Source organism: Herpailurus yagouaroundi, unplaced genomic scaffold (assembly GCF_014898765.1).
Source record: "Herpailurus yagouaroundi ecotype Mexico unplaced genomic scaffold, PumYag 202, whole genome shotgun sequence".
NCBI classification, from domain to species: Eukaryota; Metazoa; Chordata; class Mammalia; order Carnivora; family Felidae; genus Herpailurus; species Herpailurus yagouaroundi.
In genome coordinates, this window is record NW_024412433.1 from 4,420,510 (window position 1) to 4,440,394 (window position 19,885).

At 45.6% G+C, this 19,885-nt stretch overlaps 1 protein-coding gene across 1 annotated transcript in view; it reads left to right on the plus strand.

The window, feature by feature from the left end:
- DRC11 (dynein regulatory complex subunit 11) overlaps nt 1-19,885 on the plus strand; it is a 159,545-nt gene that overhangs the window by 101,320 nt on the left and 38,340 nt on the right. The window contains exons 12-14 of the mRNA XM_040450581.1: nt 7,175-7,233; nt 10,480-10,562; nt 17,922-18,029. Coding sequence (XP_040306515.1) covers nt 7,175-7,233; nt 10,480-10,562; nt 17,922-18,029 — 250 coding nt within the window. The remainder of the gene's footprint in view (nt 1-7,174; nt 7,234-10,479; nt 10,563-17,921; nt 18,030-19,885) is intronic.

The window sequence follows — 19,885 nt, forward strand, 5'->3', positions numbered from 1 at the left end:
GGGGACAACCCAGACTTGAGGCCGGCGTCTGCTGCGGGGCTGGGGGAGTGGTCGTGTGAAACCGAAGCCATTTCTAAGTAGATAGTGTCAGACCTGACTCAAATTGTAGGACACCCGGCTGGCGTTGCTTGGTGGGGGATCCCCACACACACGCATCTGGTGTCGGAAGTGTTGTGCATGTGGCAGTCACATGAGAACGAAGGAGACACATAGGAGGGAAGAACTGGCCTTTTCCTCACCTAGACCCCTACTTTGACTTTCGTCCCAGATCCAGCCCTGCCACCGGGGCCAGAACCCTCCAGGGGCAGGCCACACTTGCCCTCCCTGGCCATGTCCGCAGGTGCGTAGGCAACCTTTGCCCCCGTGATGGCTTTCTCAGGGTTCTCCGGCTCCTCGGCCCTTCTTGTGATTCACAAACTGTCCTGGAGCTTTTCACACATCCAGCTACACGAGCGGCTAGTTCCTCCAGCCCCTTGAGGATGACGCTCTCCTGATCCGTCTTGTGTTGACTTTACAGTTTCACAGTTTAACCTTGACTTTTCAGTGCCACGCCTGAATGTCCCTCGTGGCCCTCTTTGAGGATACACCCCTGAAGCCGGAGAGGTCACTGTCTATTGGTCTCATCGGTAGGTGAGGGCACTGACTGAGGAGACCATGGACTCTAGTAATGCCTTGAATACCTGCATGAAAAAGTGATGTTTTAGGGGTGCCTGGGTGGCTCAGTCAGTTAAGCCTCCAACTTTGGCTCAGGTCATGATCTCATGGTTCATGAGTTCCAACCCCACACGGGGCTGTCTGTTGTCAACACAGAGCCCACTTTGGCAACTCTGTTCCCCTCTCTCGCTGCCCCTCCCCCGCTGGTTCTAAATTAATTAATTAGCTAATTCATTCATTAACTTTGTTTTAAAAAAAAGGAAAAAAATTGACGTTTTAGTGACTGAACGTGGAATTCAAGCCAAACAAAATGGAAAATGAAGACAGGAGGTAGCTGTACACCCTCTGGCTGAAAATAGGCTTTCTCGTTTTACCCAACAAGTACCATTGGCCAAGCCCAAGGCCAATGGGCTTCCTCACCCTCCCGCACGACTGCCCTGTCTCACTGCCTGCAGTCTGGTGGCTGCCCTGTCCATGTAATGACTCACCGTATGTCACAAGGAGGGGCTGCTGCGAATTTCCCTTTTGGAATTAAATGGGTTGTGTTCAGGGTACCCCAAGAGCTTGATGGTAAACCTGTAACTATCGATTTTTGAGTGCCTCAAACTCCAATTCAATGACCTAGGCGTAAACGTCGGAGACACAAATCGAATGTGTGTTTCTTTTCCCATTACATCAAAAAACTTATTGTGTTGTGGTTTTAATTTGCTTTTCCCTAATAACTAATGCTGTTGAGCATATTTTTTGATATAATTTATTGTCAGATTCATTTCCATACAACACCCAGTGCTCATCCCAACAAGTGCCCTCCTCCCTTCCCAGCACCCACTATCCCCCTCCCCCACCCACCATCTGCCCCTTAGTTTGTTCCTTAAAAAGGGTTAGTATCAAAAATCTATAAAGAACTTATCCAACTCAACACCCGAAAAACAAATAATCCAGTGAAGAAACGGGCAGAAGACATGAATAGACATTTCTCCAAAGAAGACATCCAGCTGGCCAACAGACACATGAAAAGATGCTCAACGTCACTCATCATCAGGGAAATACAAATCAAAGCCACACTGAGATACCACCTCACACCTATCAGAGTGGCTACATTGAATGTGGTTTTAATTTTGAAAGCTGAAGCTTAATTAACTCTACCAAATCCCATCCTTCAGAAGACCATTAGCAGAAGGGAAATACTCCACCTCAACCATAGAAAAGAAGGAGGAAAAGGACTCAGAGGGATAGAATTGGGCAGTATTAATCCATCATCATCCAGAGAAAGTGACTTGATCAGAGATTGTACAGCAGCCTGAACAGTCCTTTCAAAATACGAATCTGATGTTCTCACTCCATGTTAAAACCCTTCAATGGTATCTTAATCCCCCAAGGATAAAGATGACGATCTTCAGCCAGGCTTACAAGGCCATGTCTGACCTGGCCAGTGCCCTCTTCATGATCTTCAGCATCCTGACCTTCCTCTCTGTCCCCCAAACATACTATGCTCCTTCCCAACACAGGGCCTTTGCACATGCTATTCCCTCTCAAGAACTATCTTCACTCCCTTTCCCCTAATTCCTCGCATAGTTAACCCTACTCATCCCTATGGTCTCAGTGCAAGCCTTTCTTTCTCAAGGAAGCCTTCTGGGCCATCCATAGTAAGTCTTCTTTCTCTGCATACACATAGCACTGTGTACTATATCTTCCTGGTACTCTATCAGAGTTTTAATATTATATTTACTAGTGAGATCATTTTGTTGGTATCTGCCTTTTTGAATCTATGGAAGAGCTGTGAGTGCAGAAACTGTGTGATTGTCTTTTTTGATTGCTCACCATTGTAACCCTTTCTGGCAGAAAGCAAGTCCTCAGCACATATTATCAAATAAATTAATTTGTCAGATCTAGGCCCCATGCAGATTGATCCCTGTAAGCTAAATATGTGCTTCAGGATGTCACAGGATAGCATCAGGAGCGATTCACAGCATCCAGCCACCTCCCTTAGTAATGCCATAATCACCAAGCAACCTTCTGATGAGTTATTATAGTTTCATGTTGATTTTCCTTAAGTTGGAAGTCTACAGGGTCTGTTTCTCTTGGCAAGTGTATGTGTCATTCTAAATCAATCCACTTACATTACAGTCTGTTCCACCTTCTCCTGTTATTTGCAGATCCAAAATTAGGCTTGAGGAACAGATTGTCTTTATTAACTGTTTCATTCAATAAGTATTTACGGAGCACTGTATGCCAGGAACATTTCAAGGCATTCGGGGTACAGAAGAGAACAACACACACAAGGCATCTGTGCCGGCAACAGCAGGTTTCTAGGTCTGCAGGACTGGGTCTCTCTGGATGTGCTGTCATCCCCATGATGACACCACTGGGTGAGGTCCTGCCTCTCAGGGGCCCTTTCTTTCCTGAGTTCCTCTCCTGTTGTAATCACAGAAATGTTAAGGACATAGGAGTTCCTGGAGAAGCTAAGAAACTCCTTGACAGTAAAATCCTTGGTTGACTCTCTTGCATTTCCCAGAGTGCCAGCATATATAAGTGGGGGAGGGAGGAATGTCATATACAAAGATAAATTGAGAACCTACTTTTAAAAGAAACAAATGAACATTCCACACCTGAAAAATGCAGTAGCGGAGATTAAAAACTCCTGGAACTGGTCTGACAACAGCATGGACGTAGCAGAAGACAGATTGAGCTTTTACCGGTCAGTAGGAAATCTAAACTGAAGCACAGAAAGAACAAGAATGTAAAGAACAGAACAGAGAATAAGAGACATTTGAGACATGGTCAAAAGTGGTACTACATGTGTAACTGGAATCCCCCAAAAAGGAAGGAGAATGGGAAAAAAGCAATGTATGAAAAAGTACTGTCCATGAATTTTCCCAGCCAGATGAAAGACACGAAGCCACAAGTTCAGCGACGTCACTGAGGTCTGACTGGGATGAATCAAAGAAAACTACATCTCGACACATAGGAGTCAGAATGCTAAAAGTCGAAGGTGAAAGGCAAAATCTTACTGGATTTTTTTTTTTAAGATATATTTCCTCCATGGAAACAAAAATAAGGATGCTGACTTTCCCGACAGAAACCATGGAGCCAGAAAGCAATGAATGGCATCTTTAGAGATTCGAAAGAACTAACTGCCAACCTAGAACTCCAGACCCAGTGAAAACATCCTTCAAAAGTGGAAGGAAATAGAGGTGTTCCCAGACAAACAAAATTTTGGAGATCTTAGCAGCAGCAGACCCACAATGTGAAATACTTTAAAGGATAGTTCTCAGGCGAAAGGGAAAGACTCCCAGATAGAAACAAAGACACGTAAGAAGAAAAGATCCGCTGTTGAAAATGGAAATATTTTGGTAAATATAAAAGGCCACTTTTGGAATATTTGCTTTTGAAGGCAAGAATCATAACAAAGTCATATGTGTTTATACCACACGGAAATGAAATATATGACAGCCGCAACCAAAAAGGTGGGCAGGGGTAAGTAGACTTGTGAGGTTATTGCACTGTTCAGGGCACTGTAAAATGCCGGTCTACTGTAATAAGTTGATAATATATCTTGCAATTCTCTAATTGATATTAAAATGTATAACAAGTAATAGTGAAAATAAAGTGGAAAGATGAAAAATACATGATTGATTAGAAAGAATACAGGAAAGGGAAAGGGAAAAAAGAACAGATTGCATAATTAGAAAACAAATAGAAAGATGATAGAGTTAAATTTAATTACTGGTAGAGAGTTAGATGCACAGATCAACAGAACAGAATGTGTACTCCCAAAATAGGCCCACAGGAATACTCCAGAGTGATTTTTGACAAAGGTGCAAAAATTCAAGGAATAATAACTTTTACAATATGCGGTGCTGAAACCATTAGATGTCCACAGACAGAAAAAACGAACCTGGATCTAGGTCCCACACACTGTACAAAAATTAACTCAGACTAGATCATGGGCTTAAATGGAAAATGCACAACTGTAAAACTTTTATTAAAAAAGAGAACATCTTTGGGATCTAAGGCTAGGCAGACTTCTTAGAATAAACGCCAAAGCAGAATTCATGAAAGGAAAATTTTGGCTTTGTCAAAATGAAGAACTTTTCCTGTGTGAAAGATTTCTATTAACAGCGTGAGAAGACAAAGTACAGACTAGGAGAAAATAACTTGCAAGCCACATATCTGAGGAAAAGCTGGTGCATACAGCATACAGAGAACTCTTAAAACTCAACAGTTAAAAACCAAACAACCTAGGGGCACCTGGGTGGCCCAGCTGGTGGAGCGTCCAACTCTTGATTTTGGCTCGGGTCACGATCCCAAGGTCATCGGATCGAGCCCGTGTCAGGTCCCGTGCTGAAGGTGGAGCCTCCTGAAGATTCTTTCTCTCTCTCCTTCTGCCCCTCTGCCGCTCTCTCTCACACTCTCTTGAAAATAAGATTTTAAAAAAATTAAAAAAAAAAAAAACAATCAGAAAAAATGGGCCAAAGACGAGAGGCATTTGGCCGATGGGGAGGAAGAGGCACAGGAAAAGACATTCGGTGCCATGAGTCATTAGGGAAATGAAAATTTAAATCACAAAGAGAGGTCACCACCCACCCATTGGGATGGCTCAAATAAAAAATAATGGCAACGCCAGTTGCTGGAAAGAGTGGGAAAAAACTGATCACTAATACATTATTGGTGGGAATGTGAAGTGGTACAGGCACCCTGAAAGGCAGTTTGCACTTTCTTTGCAAACCAGACTAGTCTACAACCGAGGAGTTGCACTCATGGGCATTTATCCCAGAGAAACAAAGACACACACACACACACACACACACACACACACGCACACATTTATGGCATCTTGATTCATAATAACTCAAAACTGAAAGCAGCAATAAAAAAGAATAATCATCGATACATACAATGACCTGGCCAAATTTTCTGAGAATTATAATGAATGAAAAGCAAAAGATACCAAAAAAAAAAAAAAAAAAAAAAGTCCAGTCTGTGATTTTGCTGATCCAACATTCTCAAAAGGACAAAATGACAGAAATAGAGGAGACTCTCGTGGTTTCTAGGGGTTAAGGATGGGGTGCTCGTGGGAGGAAAGTGAGTGGGTCTGGGAAAGGCCACCTGAGGACCCTGGTGGAGACAGAAATGTTCTGTATCTTGACTCCAATGTCAATACCAGCGTCTTGGTTGTGACCTTGTAAGATAGTTCTATAAGATGTTACCATTGAGAGAAACCTGGTGAAGAGGACGCAGGACCTCTGTATCATTTCTTATGACTGCATGTGAATCCACTGTTTTCTCAAAATAAAAATTCTAATTTAAAAAAACCTGAGAAACATCAAGTGCAACCACATAAGTGAATCTTGCAATCACAGTATTGAATGAAATTCAGTTCTCTCTTTGAGAGAAAAAGAACATGAGCAGGGGAGGGGCAGAGAGAGAGGGAGACACAGAATGCGAAGCGGGCTCCAGGCTCCGAGCAGTCAGCACAGAGCCCGATACGGGGCTCGAACCCGCGAGCCGTGAGATCATGACCTGAGCCGAAGTCGGACGCTTAACCGACTGAGCCACCCGGGCGCCCCCAGACATACAGAGTTTATATTGTATGATTACGTGTAGAGGAATAGGCAACATGAGCCCACAGTGACGTCAGAGGAGCGGCTTCCCACAGCAGCTTGAGAGACAGGTCAAGGATAAGAAGATGTTCTAGATGTTGAACGAGGCGGTGTTTGTATGGTTATATGCAAACTTTAAATGCAAAGGTTAGTCAGCCTGGATGTGGGTGATGCTTCACTGCACATAAGTTATATGTGACAAAAATAATGAACGAGTGAGTGAGGACGTGGACGTGGAGGAGTGAGATGCTGGGACAGTAAGTGCCCGACGTTCAGTCTGCATGACAGGGAGTGCGGGTGGCCCGAGGAGGCCTGAGATGAGCCGGGGAAGGAAGAGAGAGCCAGGCTGGGAGAACGTCATCCGCCGTGCTGGCGAACTTGAACTTCATCCTGTGGGCAAATGGGGCGATACCGATGGATGCCGTAGACAGAGGAGTGAAGCGATCGGCGCTGTTTTGAAAGATCACGTCCCAAGCCCTTCCCTCCAGCTGTCCCAGTGATCAGAACGCAGAGCCCTCTGGGAACCAGATCTCGGGCCGGACGCTAACAGAGCGTGACACCGGGCGTTAAGGACAAGCACAACGTGATGGCCTGGGCACGCGGCGCTCTCCTCCTCTGTAGATGAGAGCCAGAGTGTTGGGCGCCTGCTGGGAATCAGGCCCCATGCGAGCTTCACAGTGGTGACCTCACTGTCCGCCCGGCCAGGGACATGCCCACACAAGCAAGCTGGGGGGTCCCCAGGCCAAACCCTATGTCCAGGAAAATGCTACACCCACACGCTCGGCACGCCACAATCGACACTCTCATCCCGTTCCCCGCCACCACTACCAAAACAGCTTCCCTTGCTAACTGCTAGAGATAATTTGCTCGCTTGTCTGTATTAAATTGTTGGCTCTTTTCATTTTTTTTTTTCCCAGAAAAAGAAAGGGAAGAAAGGCAAAAAAGGGAAGAAGGATAAAGATCTGACAGCTGACAGGTGAGATGTGCACAAGTGTTGCTGTTCTGCACGGCTAGGGCCCCCCCCCCCCAGAGCAGCGCGCAGGTCTCAGCCGAAGTCGGCGACCCCCGTCCCAGAAAGGCACCCCTCCCTGCACCCCACACCTCCTTCATCCTCCAGGCGCTGGGACCGCTCTGGCCTCCTACACTGGAAAGATGTCTGCCAAGGTCAGGCCCCATCACTTCTGAGATCATACGACTTAAGCTTTTAAGATTCGTGGGGTTCTTAGGGCGCCTGGGTGGCTCAGTCGGTTGAGCGTCCGACTTCGGCTCAGGTCATGATCTCACAGTTTGTGAGTTCAGGCCCCACATCGGGCTCTGTGCTGACGGCTCGGAGCCCGGAGCCCGCTTCGGATTCTGTCTCCCTCTCTCTGCCCCTCCCCCCGCTCATGCTGTCTCTCTCTGTCTCTCAAAACAGAATAAATGTTAAAAATAAAATAAAACAAAACAAAACAAAATAAAATAAAAATTAAAATCGTGGGGTTCTTAAGAATTTAAGAAATAGCATCCTGATCCAACTTTTGAGGGAATACTTAGACCCCTTCGGGGCAGAGACAGTTCCTGGGTCCTGCCCCGTCCTGGGCCCCACCCACTGAGGCACTTCCTAAACGCTCACTGAAGGAAAGGAAGAGGATTTGTCTCATCAAGGGATATTTCCATTTCCTTGAGCTCCGCTGGCCAAATGTCGATACTCATGAATCATTTTATTTTTTAAGCTTATTTATTAATTTATTTTGAGGGGGTGAGAGAATCAGAACCACACCATCAGGGCAGAGCCCAACAGGGGGCTCGATCCCACAAACCGTGAATCATGACCTGAGCTGAAACCCACTGAGCCACCCAGACGCCCCTTCATGAACCATTTTAAATGCTCATTTTTAAGCTGAAATGGCCCTTCGGTGCTTTAACATTGGAAATAAATGGGACTTAGGTTTTCAGGTATTTCCAAGGAATGTAGTGGAATCTAAGGAACAAAATAAAACAAACACAACAGAACAGAAACAGACTATCGATACAGGAAGCAAGCTAGTGGTCACCGGATGGGGGAGGGTTGGGGGTCAGGTAAAATGGGTAACATGGATCCAGAGGTACAAACTTCCAGTTACACATAAGCCACAGGGATGTAACATACAACACAGGGAGTACAGTCAATGATATTGTACTAACTTCGTATGGTGATGGATGGTGCCTAGACTTATCATGGCGATCATCTTGTAATGTAAGTAAATATTCAATCACTATGAAATGCATATGAAACTAGTAGGATATTATATGTCAATTATACTTCAGTTAAATAAACAAATAAAAGTAAAATTGAATTAAATTAAATACCTAATAAGTGAATGTCAGAAATCATTTTGAGGGGCTCCTGGGTGGCTCAGTTGGTTGAGTGTTCGACTTCAGCTCAGGTCATGATCTCAAGGTTCGTGAGTTTGAGCCCTACATCGGGCTCTGTGCTGACAGCACGGAGCCTGCTTGGGATCCTCAGTCTCCCTCTCTTTCTGCCCACCCCCCTCAAAAATAAATAAACATTAAAAGAAAAAGAAATCATTTTGAAGGAATACCTTTCTTCCCGTGGGTTTTGTTAACGGATACTACGTGTTGTTCCCTGTTTGGGGTGTTTCCTAGTCCTCCCCTGGGTAGCAGGGATACATTCCCAAACTCTGTTTGAGAGAAGACCCATGAGAAAGGAAGCCCTTAGAACCATCCAGAAGGAAGTGGAGGCCAGAGCTGGTGCACGTGCCTGGAGCCCTGACACAAAGGCACAGAAGGATCTGGTCGTCTCATTCCTGGAAGATTTTTCATTTCAATTTTGGACAAGCCTGTGTCTCTAGACTAGGGCTAATTCTGCCAAGACACAGGAAGACAACTTCCGTTTCTCTCATGAAGTTAATGTAAACCCAAAACCAGTGTTTTTACCATATTTAAGGTAGGTTTAAAGTTGAAAATTTTTTTTCTTCCATAACAGAATTCGTTTCACTGGAAAGATCGAAATACGGGTTTGTGTCCCGGGCTTCTTAATATATTTTGTTCTGATTGTTTTGGAGAATCTTCAATGTTACGTTAAATATTTTATGCCTATATTATATGTTTATATCAAATAAGTATTCTAGTTGGAAAACTACAGTTAGTGCCTCCTTGATACAAGTCAGATACTGTTATCCCAAGTACCATTACACCTAAGCCTTAATTCACAGCAGAATTTTAAACACTTTTCATTTAAACACTATTGTAAATATATTTGAAAGAGCAAAATTGCAGTCAGTCAAAGATTGGGGTCATTGAATTAACATGTATCCGAATGGTATTTGGCTTAAATATAACTGAGAATTCTTTATCACCCTAACCTGGATCATAGAACAAAGAACTGGTTAAATATAGTTATATTTACAATTCCTCATTCTAAAGAAAGACTAGGGTAGAACTAAAGAATAAAGCTTCTAGAAATGAAAAGGGAATAGATGAGACATCTCAAAGGACTGTACTCAATATGTGAGCTTGACCTACCTGAATTCCTATAAGCCAAGCCCCAGTTAATTTCACTGGGACGTTCACTTACTAAGTGGGATACTGTCTTGATTTTTTTCTTCAATTACTCTAAATTACCAGTGCACTGGCTATATGCCCAAGGCCCTGTTAGAGTAGTGGGTTGACATCTGTAAACACTATGGAAAAGTATAATATCCTCCTAAAAAAATCATCACCCCCACTGCGTTAGACATTTCATCTTTCAGAATAGAATTAGTTCCCCTCTGAGCCTTTGTTCTTTATAGGTATTTCTTTTGAAGTCTTATGCTGTTGGGTTAAAAGGAAACATCAGTTGCACAAAGGATTAATGATCTGCTGTGGCTTGCAGATGCTAACTGAATATATAATCGTGGGCCCATCGCACTGCTATTCTAGGGCAATTTCTAATTCATATTTGTGCCATACCAAGGATTCATGAAAGGGCAGACTGCAGAAGCTGTAGCTGGTCTCAGATGCCCACAGATATAATTCTTATTAATGGGAAACGTCCGACGTGCATGTGGATGAGCAAAAGTATTGTTTTCGAAGCCTGATGTGTCCCTCAATTGTAGCAATGTTTCCAAACACCAGCTTAGTTGCATAGACACAAATGTGCATAGGAATAGGTCTGGTGAAAGTTCTCTGCATATGTGATCATTAACAGAAATGCTGACTTTATGTGTCTGCTCATGGAATAGCTCCTCTGCTTTGTCACCAGGACCATTGAGTCTCTGTACAAGGAGCTGGTGGAAGAAGGGTTGCTGATCCAGGCTCTGAACGTTAACCTCTCCGATTACATCGGTAAGGTACACCAAGAATTACGCATGTCTGGGTCGCATGTGTAGCCCCTCGGGTTTTGAGGTCCCAACAGCTGGAATTATGTTTCCTTGGTGGTTTTTGCCCAAACCAAAACCTGGCCCAAGGCTCGGAGTAGATTTTTGTCTAATGGAATGGATTTGAATTCATTCCATGCTGTGAGCTAATAGGTCCAGCTCTCCCCCCTCATGTGGTGGAGGGAGGTTTTTGAACCTACTCGCAAAGTTCCTCGCGGCATTCTGTCTGGAATAAGCTATATTGAGGAAATGAAGACTTGTTCGTATTTTCGTGTTGAAACAAAATGCCCCAGGGGGCAGCACCTGGAACTTGAATGCACAATTCTTACGGAAGGAATTCCTTCCAGAAGGGGCCACCACACAGGTCACTGGAAGGAAGGAGGAGGGACATTTGTTGACACCATCTTCAACTAAGGTTTTCTCTTAATTTTTAAAAAACAACACGATGACCTGAAAACACACTTAAAGCTTAAAACTATTTGAAATGCCAGCACCCTAACGCAGGTATGATTTTCACTTTCTCGCACATGCCATGAACTAGGACATTCTCCCACATAACCACGAAAGGATAATCACACTCAGACAACTTGGCATCACTGAGATGTGATGCCTTCATAAGTTTTTGTCTTTCTGAATCCAACATCCAGTCAAGGACTGTGGATGCGGTGTTCATATCTTTGCCCCTTTAATTTGGAATACCTTCCAACCTGACGTCTTTCACGCCGCTGACCCTGTCAGAGTCTGGGCTGTTTTACAGACTGTTTTTCAACAGAGGTGGTTTGATGGGTTTCCTCATGACTTGATTTGGGGGAGACTGTTTTTGGTAGGAAGACTTCATAGGTGATATTGTGTCCTCAGAGTTGCACGATGAGGGCCTGTCGTGTCCCATCTCTGGGGGCGTTACATTTCATCACTGGCCAAAGTGCTGTTCCCCAGATTTCTCCACTGTCAAGCTTCATGTTCCCCGGTAGTTAATGAACAACCTGTAGTGGGGAGTCTTTGAGGCTCTGGAGATTCTGTCCCCAACTGGTTTAAAGGTTTTATCAACCACTGATGAGTTTTGCGTACGTCGATAGCTGCAGCTATCCATAGGGTAGCTGTAAAATGGGGATGTTCTATTTCTGTCTTCTGTTCTATGTTTAGAAGGTGCCATTCCTCTAGGAAGAAATTTCCTTCCTACCCTTTTTGAAATTGTTGTGGTGTCAGTGTAGAAACATGGATTCTCTCTTTTTTATTGTATTATAATCAATTTCCATCTTATTCATTCTGATGTTATACACTGACCTATGTTTGGCCTGTAGGAACAAGGAGATTGACATTTCCCTCTGATCAAAAAGTGATTAATGTGATCCCTTTGAAATAAAGCCACATGGGGCACCTGGGTGGCTTAGTCGGCTAAGCATCCGACTCTTGATTTTTACTCCAGTCATGATCTCACACTTGGTGGGTTTGAGCCCTGCATTGGGCTCTGCACTGACAATGCAGAGCCTGCTTGGGATTCTCTCTCTATCTTCCTCCCGCCCCCCCCCCCCCGCCCCACCCCACTCTCTACCCCTCAGTGCACTCTCTTTCTCAAGATAAAAAGAAAGAAAGAAAGAAGAAAGAAAGAAAGAAAGAAAGAAAGAAAGAAAGAAAGAAAGAAAAAGAAAGAAAGGAGGAAGGAAGGAAGGAAGACAGAAAGGAGGAAGGAAGGAAGGAAGGAAGGAAGGAAAAAGAAAGGAGAAAGAAAGAAAGAAAGAAAGAAAGAAAGAAAGAAAGAAAGAGAGACAGAAAGGAGAAAGAAAGAAAGAAAGAAAGAAAGAAAGAAAGAAAGAAAGAAAACTGACAGGAAGGAAGGAAGGAAAAGAAAGAAAGAAAGAAAGAAAGAAAGAAAGAAAGAAAGAAAGAGAGAGAGAGAGAGAAAGAAAGAAAGAAGGAAAAAGAAAGGGCAGGAGGGAGGGAGAAGGAAGGAAAGGAAGGAAAGAAAAGAAAGAGGGCTTGGCGGAGCATTTGTATTTCCTAATAATATAAGAATTTTACCAGAATATATACTGAAATGTGTATTGGGTTTCTGTTTATTTTGTGTATTTCTTGTTCGATTACCAAAGGGTCTTCTCCTAGATTCCCTTGATTGTGTTCTGTTAATTCCATTAATACAAAAAAATGACGTTTTTAACATAACCCTGCCTCTTTACTTGTTGAGATCTCTGACTTCTTGTCTGCTTTCTCCTGTGACATTGTGTCTTTCTGTTCAGCACTGAATTTCCAGAGTTTAGACAGTGGCACAAGGTAGAGTCTCCAAGAATAAATTAAGGGAAATATTTCTCCCCTTCTTGACGATTTCCTATCCGTCTTTACAATGATCTCTCTGTCAGTTTCCGGGCAGCATCTTTATGACGCCTAAGGCCAAAGTGAATGCAGACACTTAAGAGTGACCTCAAATGACGGTGACACAGTCTAACAAAATCAGTCAAATGCCACAGGGGCTTTTTCCATGTTTTCCTTATTTTTTCCCAGTTGAGATCTTTAGCTTGAAAGATGGCAGCAGATGGTCCCAAATCCCCACATAAAAATAGCAGCCAGGGAGCAAAACCAAAAACCCACAGACATTTACATCAAAACTAAGTGACGAGGTCTCCCCTCCAACCCCAAAGTACAAGCCACCGGGGACACAGAAGAGAGGAATGCCAAAATAAGCCTCGGGCACTCACGGGGATGCGCAGGGGGCCAAGCCAGCAACCACAGCCGGAGCCAGTTTGCCCGCCTCAAAACAAGCACACCATGTCACAGAGGGGGCTCTGTGACATTTCAAAAGCTATCCTGAGCCAAACTTCCCTCTAAAAGTATAGAAATGTTTACTCACATAAATGTCAGCAATGGAAAGGTCCAAGGCGAAAGCCCATGCAAAGTTTCTAGCAAAAAGAAAGAATAAGGAACAAATGAACATCACAAAAAGACATGCCTGGGCTCGTGAGTGGCTCCATTGGTTGAGCGTCCCACTTCAGCTCAAGTCATGATCTCACAGTTCGTGGGTTCGAGCCCCGCGTCGGGCTCTGTGTTGACAGCCTAGAGCCTGGAGCCTGCTTTGGATTCTGTGTCTCCCTCTCTCTGTATCTCTCCCCCACTTGCACTCTGTCTCTCTCTGTCCCTCAAAAATGGATAAACGTTAAAAAAAATTTTTTGTTAAAAATTTAAAGACATGCCCCGTAAAGAAAGACATGCCCCGTAAAGCAGGTGTAAATGGAGCCCACTCTTTCAAGCAAGCTAATGTACATTAAGAACTTGGGATGAGCACTGGGTGTTGTATGGAAACCAATTTGACAATAAATTATATTTTTTATTAAAAAAAAGAAAATACAGACAAAATGTAAGAATACATAACACGGAATTAGAAAAACTCAGAAACGAGATCACAAAACTCATGGAATAGTAGAAATAAAGAGAAAAAATCATTTTAGAAAATAAATTATAATGATACAAGAATGAATGAAGTCAACACAGAAGGGGCGCCTGGGTGGCTCAGTTGGCTGAGTGTCCAACTCTTAATATCAGCTCAGGTCATGATCTTGGAGTCATGGGATCAAGCCCCACCTAGGGAATCTGCTTGGGATCCTCTCTCTCCCTCTCTCTCTGGCCCTCCCCCATAAGCGCACATGTAGGCATGCACTTTCTCACTCTGTCTCTCAAAATAAGTAAATAAGATTTTTAAAAAGTCAGCACATGTGGCTTTAAGAGAAAAAAAAATGTGAAAGACAGAAACATCTCCTCCCCTACCCCTCACCTTCTGAAGGATACGTGTCCTTTCTGTAATCTTTCTGTGCCTCAGTTTCCACAATTGTGGGAACATTAACAGCTCCAACCCCATCAAATCACTGTGAGTACTTAATGAATTGGGTGATGGCATTCGGGGCCATGCTTGGCACAGAGTTAGAGTGTCCTGCTGTTGGTGGTGGTGGCGTTCTCACCCGTCTCTGGCACGCTCGGGGGTTGCCATTCGGAGGGCTGGTGACTTCATGGTGTCTTTGTGGCCCTCCCCCCACCAGTGCATGTCACAGAAGCACGGAGCACCAAGAGGGTGGCCACTGCTTAAGGGCCAAATACAGGAAGAACAAATACAAATTAATGTTCCCCTAAGTTAAGTTTTCCTGTCCCATCCTGGTTCGATAACTGCATTTGGGAAAAACTTTGACCCAAAGTCAGAGTTAGTGTTTCTCAAACTCTCCTTGGAGTTCAGAGCCTGCCCTACAGATGGGAACGCCCAGCAGGCTCTCCGCGTCCCATCTTGGAAGGTATGACTGAAATATTTACATATGAAACGCCGCCCCCCCCCCCCAAAGCTTCGGAGCAGGTGATAACCCAGCAGGTGCACCGTCTTGGCTGGCCTGTCCCAATACAAAGTCAACCTGGAGCAGTCTGTCTGCTGACCTCGTTCCGGAAGCTGGGTGGCCCGCGTCCAACGTAACGTTCATAAACAAGTCAGCACCACTGAATTTTAACCACGTCGCCCGTGTCCCCATCCTTGTCGTTGGGAGATGGTGCCGTGTGCGCCCCTGACAGAGTCGGGGTGGGGGTAGCAGGATGTCCTTGTGCTCGGGGGTTGGGGGGAGGCCCAAACACTGACCAGCAGTGTCTGTTCCAGGCCTCCAGTCCTTGTCCCTGAGGAACATATTTAGGAAGCTAGTACTTGCTATAAATTGCTCTGTTCTTGTTCTTCCTACTCTTTTTTTTTTTTTAAGTTTATTTACTTATTTTGAGAGGGAGAGAGAGAGCATGTGCTCGAGAACAGGGGAGGGACACAGAGAGAGCAAGGATCCCAAGCAGGCTCCACACTGTCAGCACAGAGCCCGATACGGGGCTCGAACTCAAAAACCATGAGATCACGACCCGAGCCCAAACCAAGAGTCCGACACTTAACCGACTGAGCCACCCAGACGCCCCTTTCATACTCTTTTTAATGCTGTGTGGGGTAAAGTGGAAATTTTAGAGGCTGATCCACCCTAAATATTTTCTTGTTTCTCATGATTTTCTTTTGCTATTATGCCCGTCTTCTCTCCCATTATTTTACTCCTTCCGCACTGGTTTGCTGCGGCTGCTATAACAGCTGTCACAACCCAAGGGGCTCAACAGCAGACACATATCCACTCCAGTCTGGAGGCCACAAGTGCCAGATGAGGATGTCACAGGGGCTGTCTCCTCCCAAGGACTCAAGAAGCTGGCGCTCTGCTGGGGCCTCTGTGCGCCCACCCCTCCCCAGCCCCGCGTCGGTCCTGCTCCTGCCAGCCCTCCCGCCTGGCTGCCACACTGCCCTCCCGTCCCCGCGACCATCTTCACGCGCCCTTTCTGAGTGCACATCCGTGTGCGCATTTCCCCAATTTATAAAGGACACCCGCCATATGGGCCTGGGATCCGCCCTGATGACCTCCCCTTCGCTCGTTCTCTCTGCATCGGCCCTATTTCCAAACGGGGTCACATTCGGAGATGTTGGAGACCTGGATTTCAACATAGGAATTTTAAGGACACGCATTCCCTGCGTCTTCTCCGTCCACTGGTGTAGGTTTTTTGCCCTCGTGCATGCCTTGCACCTAACACACCTTTTCATCCACCATTTCCTTCCTCCCTCTCTGGCAGAAGACCTGCTATCTGTGCAGGGAAATCCTGAAGTTTCCAAGTTCTGCCTGAATAGATGGGGAGCGTTTATGGCTTCTACACTGGGCAACAGCGAAACTCAGCGACACACTTTCGAGCTGAGTCTCAACACCTGGCCGGCAGCCAGGGCTAGTGTGTCCTTCTCTCCATCAGAACCAACACTCACGAATTCAATTTAAAATTCTTTTTAATGTTTATTTATTTGTGAGACATAGACAGAGCACGAGTGGAGGAGGGGCAGAGACGGGGTGCGGGGGGGACACAGACTCCGAAGCAGGCTTCGGGCTCCAAGCTGTCAGCACAGAGTCCGACGCGGGGCTCGAACTCACGAACCATGAGATCATGACCTGAGCCGAAGTCGGTCGCTCAACCGACTGAGCCACCCAGGCGCCCCTCAGTAATTCAATTTAATATGATGTGTCTGAATAAAGTCTGTGAGGTTCTAGAAAATATGGTGCATCTGGATATTAATGTGGATTTATTTAAGCGGGAAAATTAGGGTCACTTTCAGATCACCTCTAATGTCATGTTTATAGCAATAAGCACTGGATTTAATGGTGGCTACAGGATCTCTTCCTGCTCTAGTGAAGGCGAAATTAACCACTCTTCTATTTATTACCTGCTCATTAAAAAGCATGGGGATCGGACGCCGCAGTAGAAGCTTTCATTATCACTCACTCTCTCCACCAATACCCACTGTCCTTGCCAAGGACTTTTTGTCACGTGGAAGCTTTGAAAGCCTGCCCTGCACAACAAAACAGCCATCATTAGCTGGGTTTTAATTCTAATTTTCTTAGCATTCGAAAATGCTTGTTTAAAGCTTCTCTTCCTTCACACACATGAAAGCGCATTATATTTGACACACGCATATCACATGCAGATCCTTCTTATGGAAAGCAAACATCAGAGACAAAAACGATCAAGACACTGTGACTCATGCACTGAATATTTTTCCTTCAGACTCTGGTACACATCAAGAGAGAACCGCACAAGCATGTAAAGGTCCCTCCTCATGACAAATGGAGACGGGCAAACTAATTTTCTTGGTGACCTTATCCAAATTAGTTAGAAGATAACACTTCAGATTTACGACGAGTTACAATTAAGACCTTTGATGCCTTCTAATTAAACCTGTAAAGATTTATTTCTATTATTATTCCTTTGGTAATCCTTTGCAAATGATAAAAATGTAAATGAATATTGCCCTCCAAAAGAGATGTTTCCATTTGTCCTAAATTAGACTCCTTCCTTTCCAAGGATTGCGTTTCAGTTCAGATGCACACCTGCTCCAGTACAAATTCCACGTTGACCTTAAACAATTTACTTTTAAAGTTTGTGCGTTAGACACAGTCGCTCCGCCTAGAAACCGAATAAAAAGCCACCACATTCTTGTGCACTTTGTCCTGCATCTTGGAACTCTGTGCCACCTCACGTGTTCAACACGCAAAGGTAATCTTTAGAAATACGAGGGGGTTGGCGTCAGACTCGAGAGACTCCCCAGTCACTGCAGCCGGGAGGCCTGGCTTTTCTCAAGCCTCCGTCCGAGAAAAGAGGTGTTCTTCATCACGACTCTCCGTAACACCATTGTATTTGCCCCAACATGTTGAGTGTGTATTCTGCGTTAGTTTCACCAGGGCCAAACTGATGCGGCTCAGAGCAGTACCGCCTCCCAGGTCCTTATCCTCTGTCTCTTTCCCCCCAGGAGAGTACAGTTACTTGGGGACCACTCTTCGCCGGGTATCCATAGAGCCCATGCCTTCCCTCCTGGACGTGAGACAGCTCATCGCCCTGTACGGGATCTTGCCTCTAGGTAAAGACTCTACATGCCCCGTTATGCTCCTCTTAGAGGCAGGGACGCCCTGCTTGGTGACTTGGGTAGCATCTTCCTGGCTGAACTCTTCCTACTGAGGATTTTGACCGAGGGTCTCTCTGTTGCGATAGCGCGCCCCGGAGAGCACACGCCGGCACCGCTTTGGGGTGCCTGCTTGACATTCTGGGCTGAAGGTCCTGTCGGCAGTCATGCGGAGAGATAATAACCGAAGCCAGCACCTGCGATTAAAATTAATCAAATTAGACGAAGGGCTAACATCAGGCTTGCCTTCTAGACATAGGCTTCCGTTACGAGGTCCTTAACAAAGCCGGCCTTTGGCGAGTCAGTGAGAAGTGTATTTCGTGGATCCGAAGGATCAAGGCTCCGCCGGTTTCCACTGATGGCCGCTGTAACCGCTAAGTAAGATTCGATCGTGATTGTTCGGACCGGCGGACCAGAGTCCTGCGGTGTGCCGACAGGTGCAGGCGAGTCAACAGAGAAACCTGCTGCTCTCATTAGCTGTTATTATTTTATGACGTTTTTTATGTGCATGACCTGAGTCATCCGGGGCAGAGGTCGGAGCCCCAGCCAGGCTTTACTCTGATGACAATTCCGAAATAGAAACCATGTTTCATTTAACTGGCTTTTGAATGGTATGGGAGGGGCGCCTGGGTGGCGCAGTCACTTCGCCTCTTGATTTCGGCTCAGGTCATGACCTCACGGTTCAGGAGATGGAGCCCTGAGTTGGGGTCCAAGCTCAGCTTGGAGCCTGCTTAGGGTTCTCTCTCTCTCTGTCTGTCTGTCTGTCTCTCTCTCTCTCTCTCCCTCTGCCCCTCCCCCACTCATTTTGTCTCGGAAAAAAATTTTTTTAATAAATAAATAAATAAATAAATAAATAAATAAAATGGTATGGGGGTGGTTTAGGCACTTATAATATTGTTCCACTTTGACTTAAATGTACTGGGAAGAAATAGCTCGTTCCTCTGTCAGAAGTAGTAAATGGGATTGGGGGAGTCAACATAAATTTCACACATAAAATTTACGTCCTAAATAAGCATGTATACTTGGAGGGTCAGCCTGATGTGGGGCCAACAAGATAAACAAGCCATATTTACGAGGCCCCTGCAAATAACGTCACGAGCCCTCCGGCTTCATCATGCTGTGATCCAAGAACAGGACAGCAGGGAGCAGCGCCTTGTTTTCACGGGTCTCCTAACAAATGAGGGGAGGTATGTTCGACCCGTGGCTCGAGGATACACGGGGATGGATGTTGCTTGCAAGCTGGCGTTGAAGCATCGGACGAAGGGGGCTCGGGAAGCGTCCCACCGAACCCCCTTTTGTCAACGAGGAGCCTGACGTCCCCATGGGCTGCCGACCTCCCTGGGCCCCAGAACGGGCAGGCAGGGGTTTGTCCTCGTGACCCGTGTGTGTGTGTGTGTGTGTGTGTGTGTGTGTGCGCGCGCGCAAGGCACACACAGGCCAGACAGGCAAGTACGCTCACAGATCTGCCTTCGAGAGCTTCATTTAAATGTCATGGATCTGAAATAGTAGCCAGTCACAAGAGGGAGTGTGTTCTTTGGGCCTGTTGTTCAGGTCACCACCGGACCTGGCCAATAGGGCCACTGCAGAGGCCCTGAGGACCCACCGTGAGGCCTCTCTGCACCCAGAGCCTCCGCCACGGATCCTGGGGTGAGGCGTGAGCTTTCCAAGCCCCTTGGGCAGATAAGGGAGTTCCCAGGACGCATCTGGTCACGTTCCACCACTCACCCTCCCAGAAATATTACTGTCCCTCAGAACACAGAGGGAGAAAAGGAAGGGGGGCGGCGCTCACGGAGCAGAAACGTCATGCTGACGAG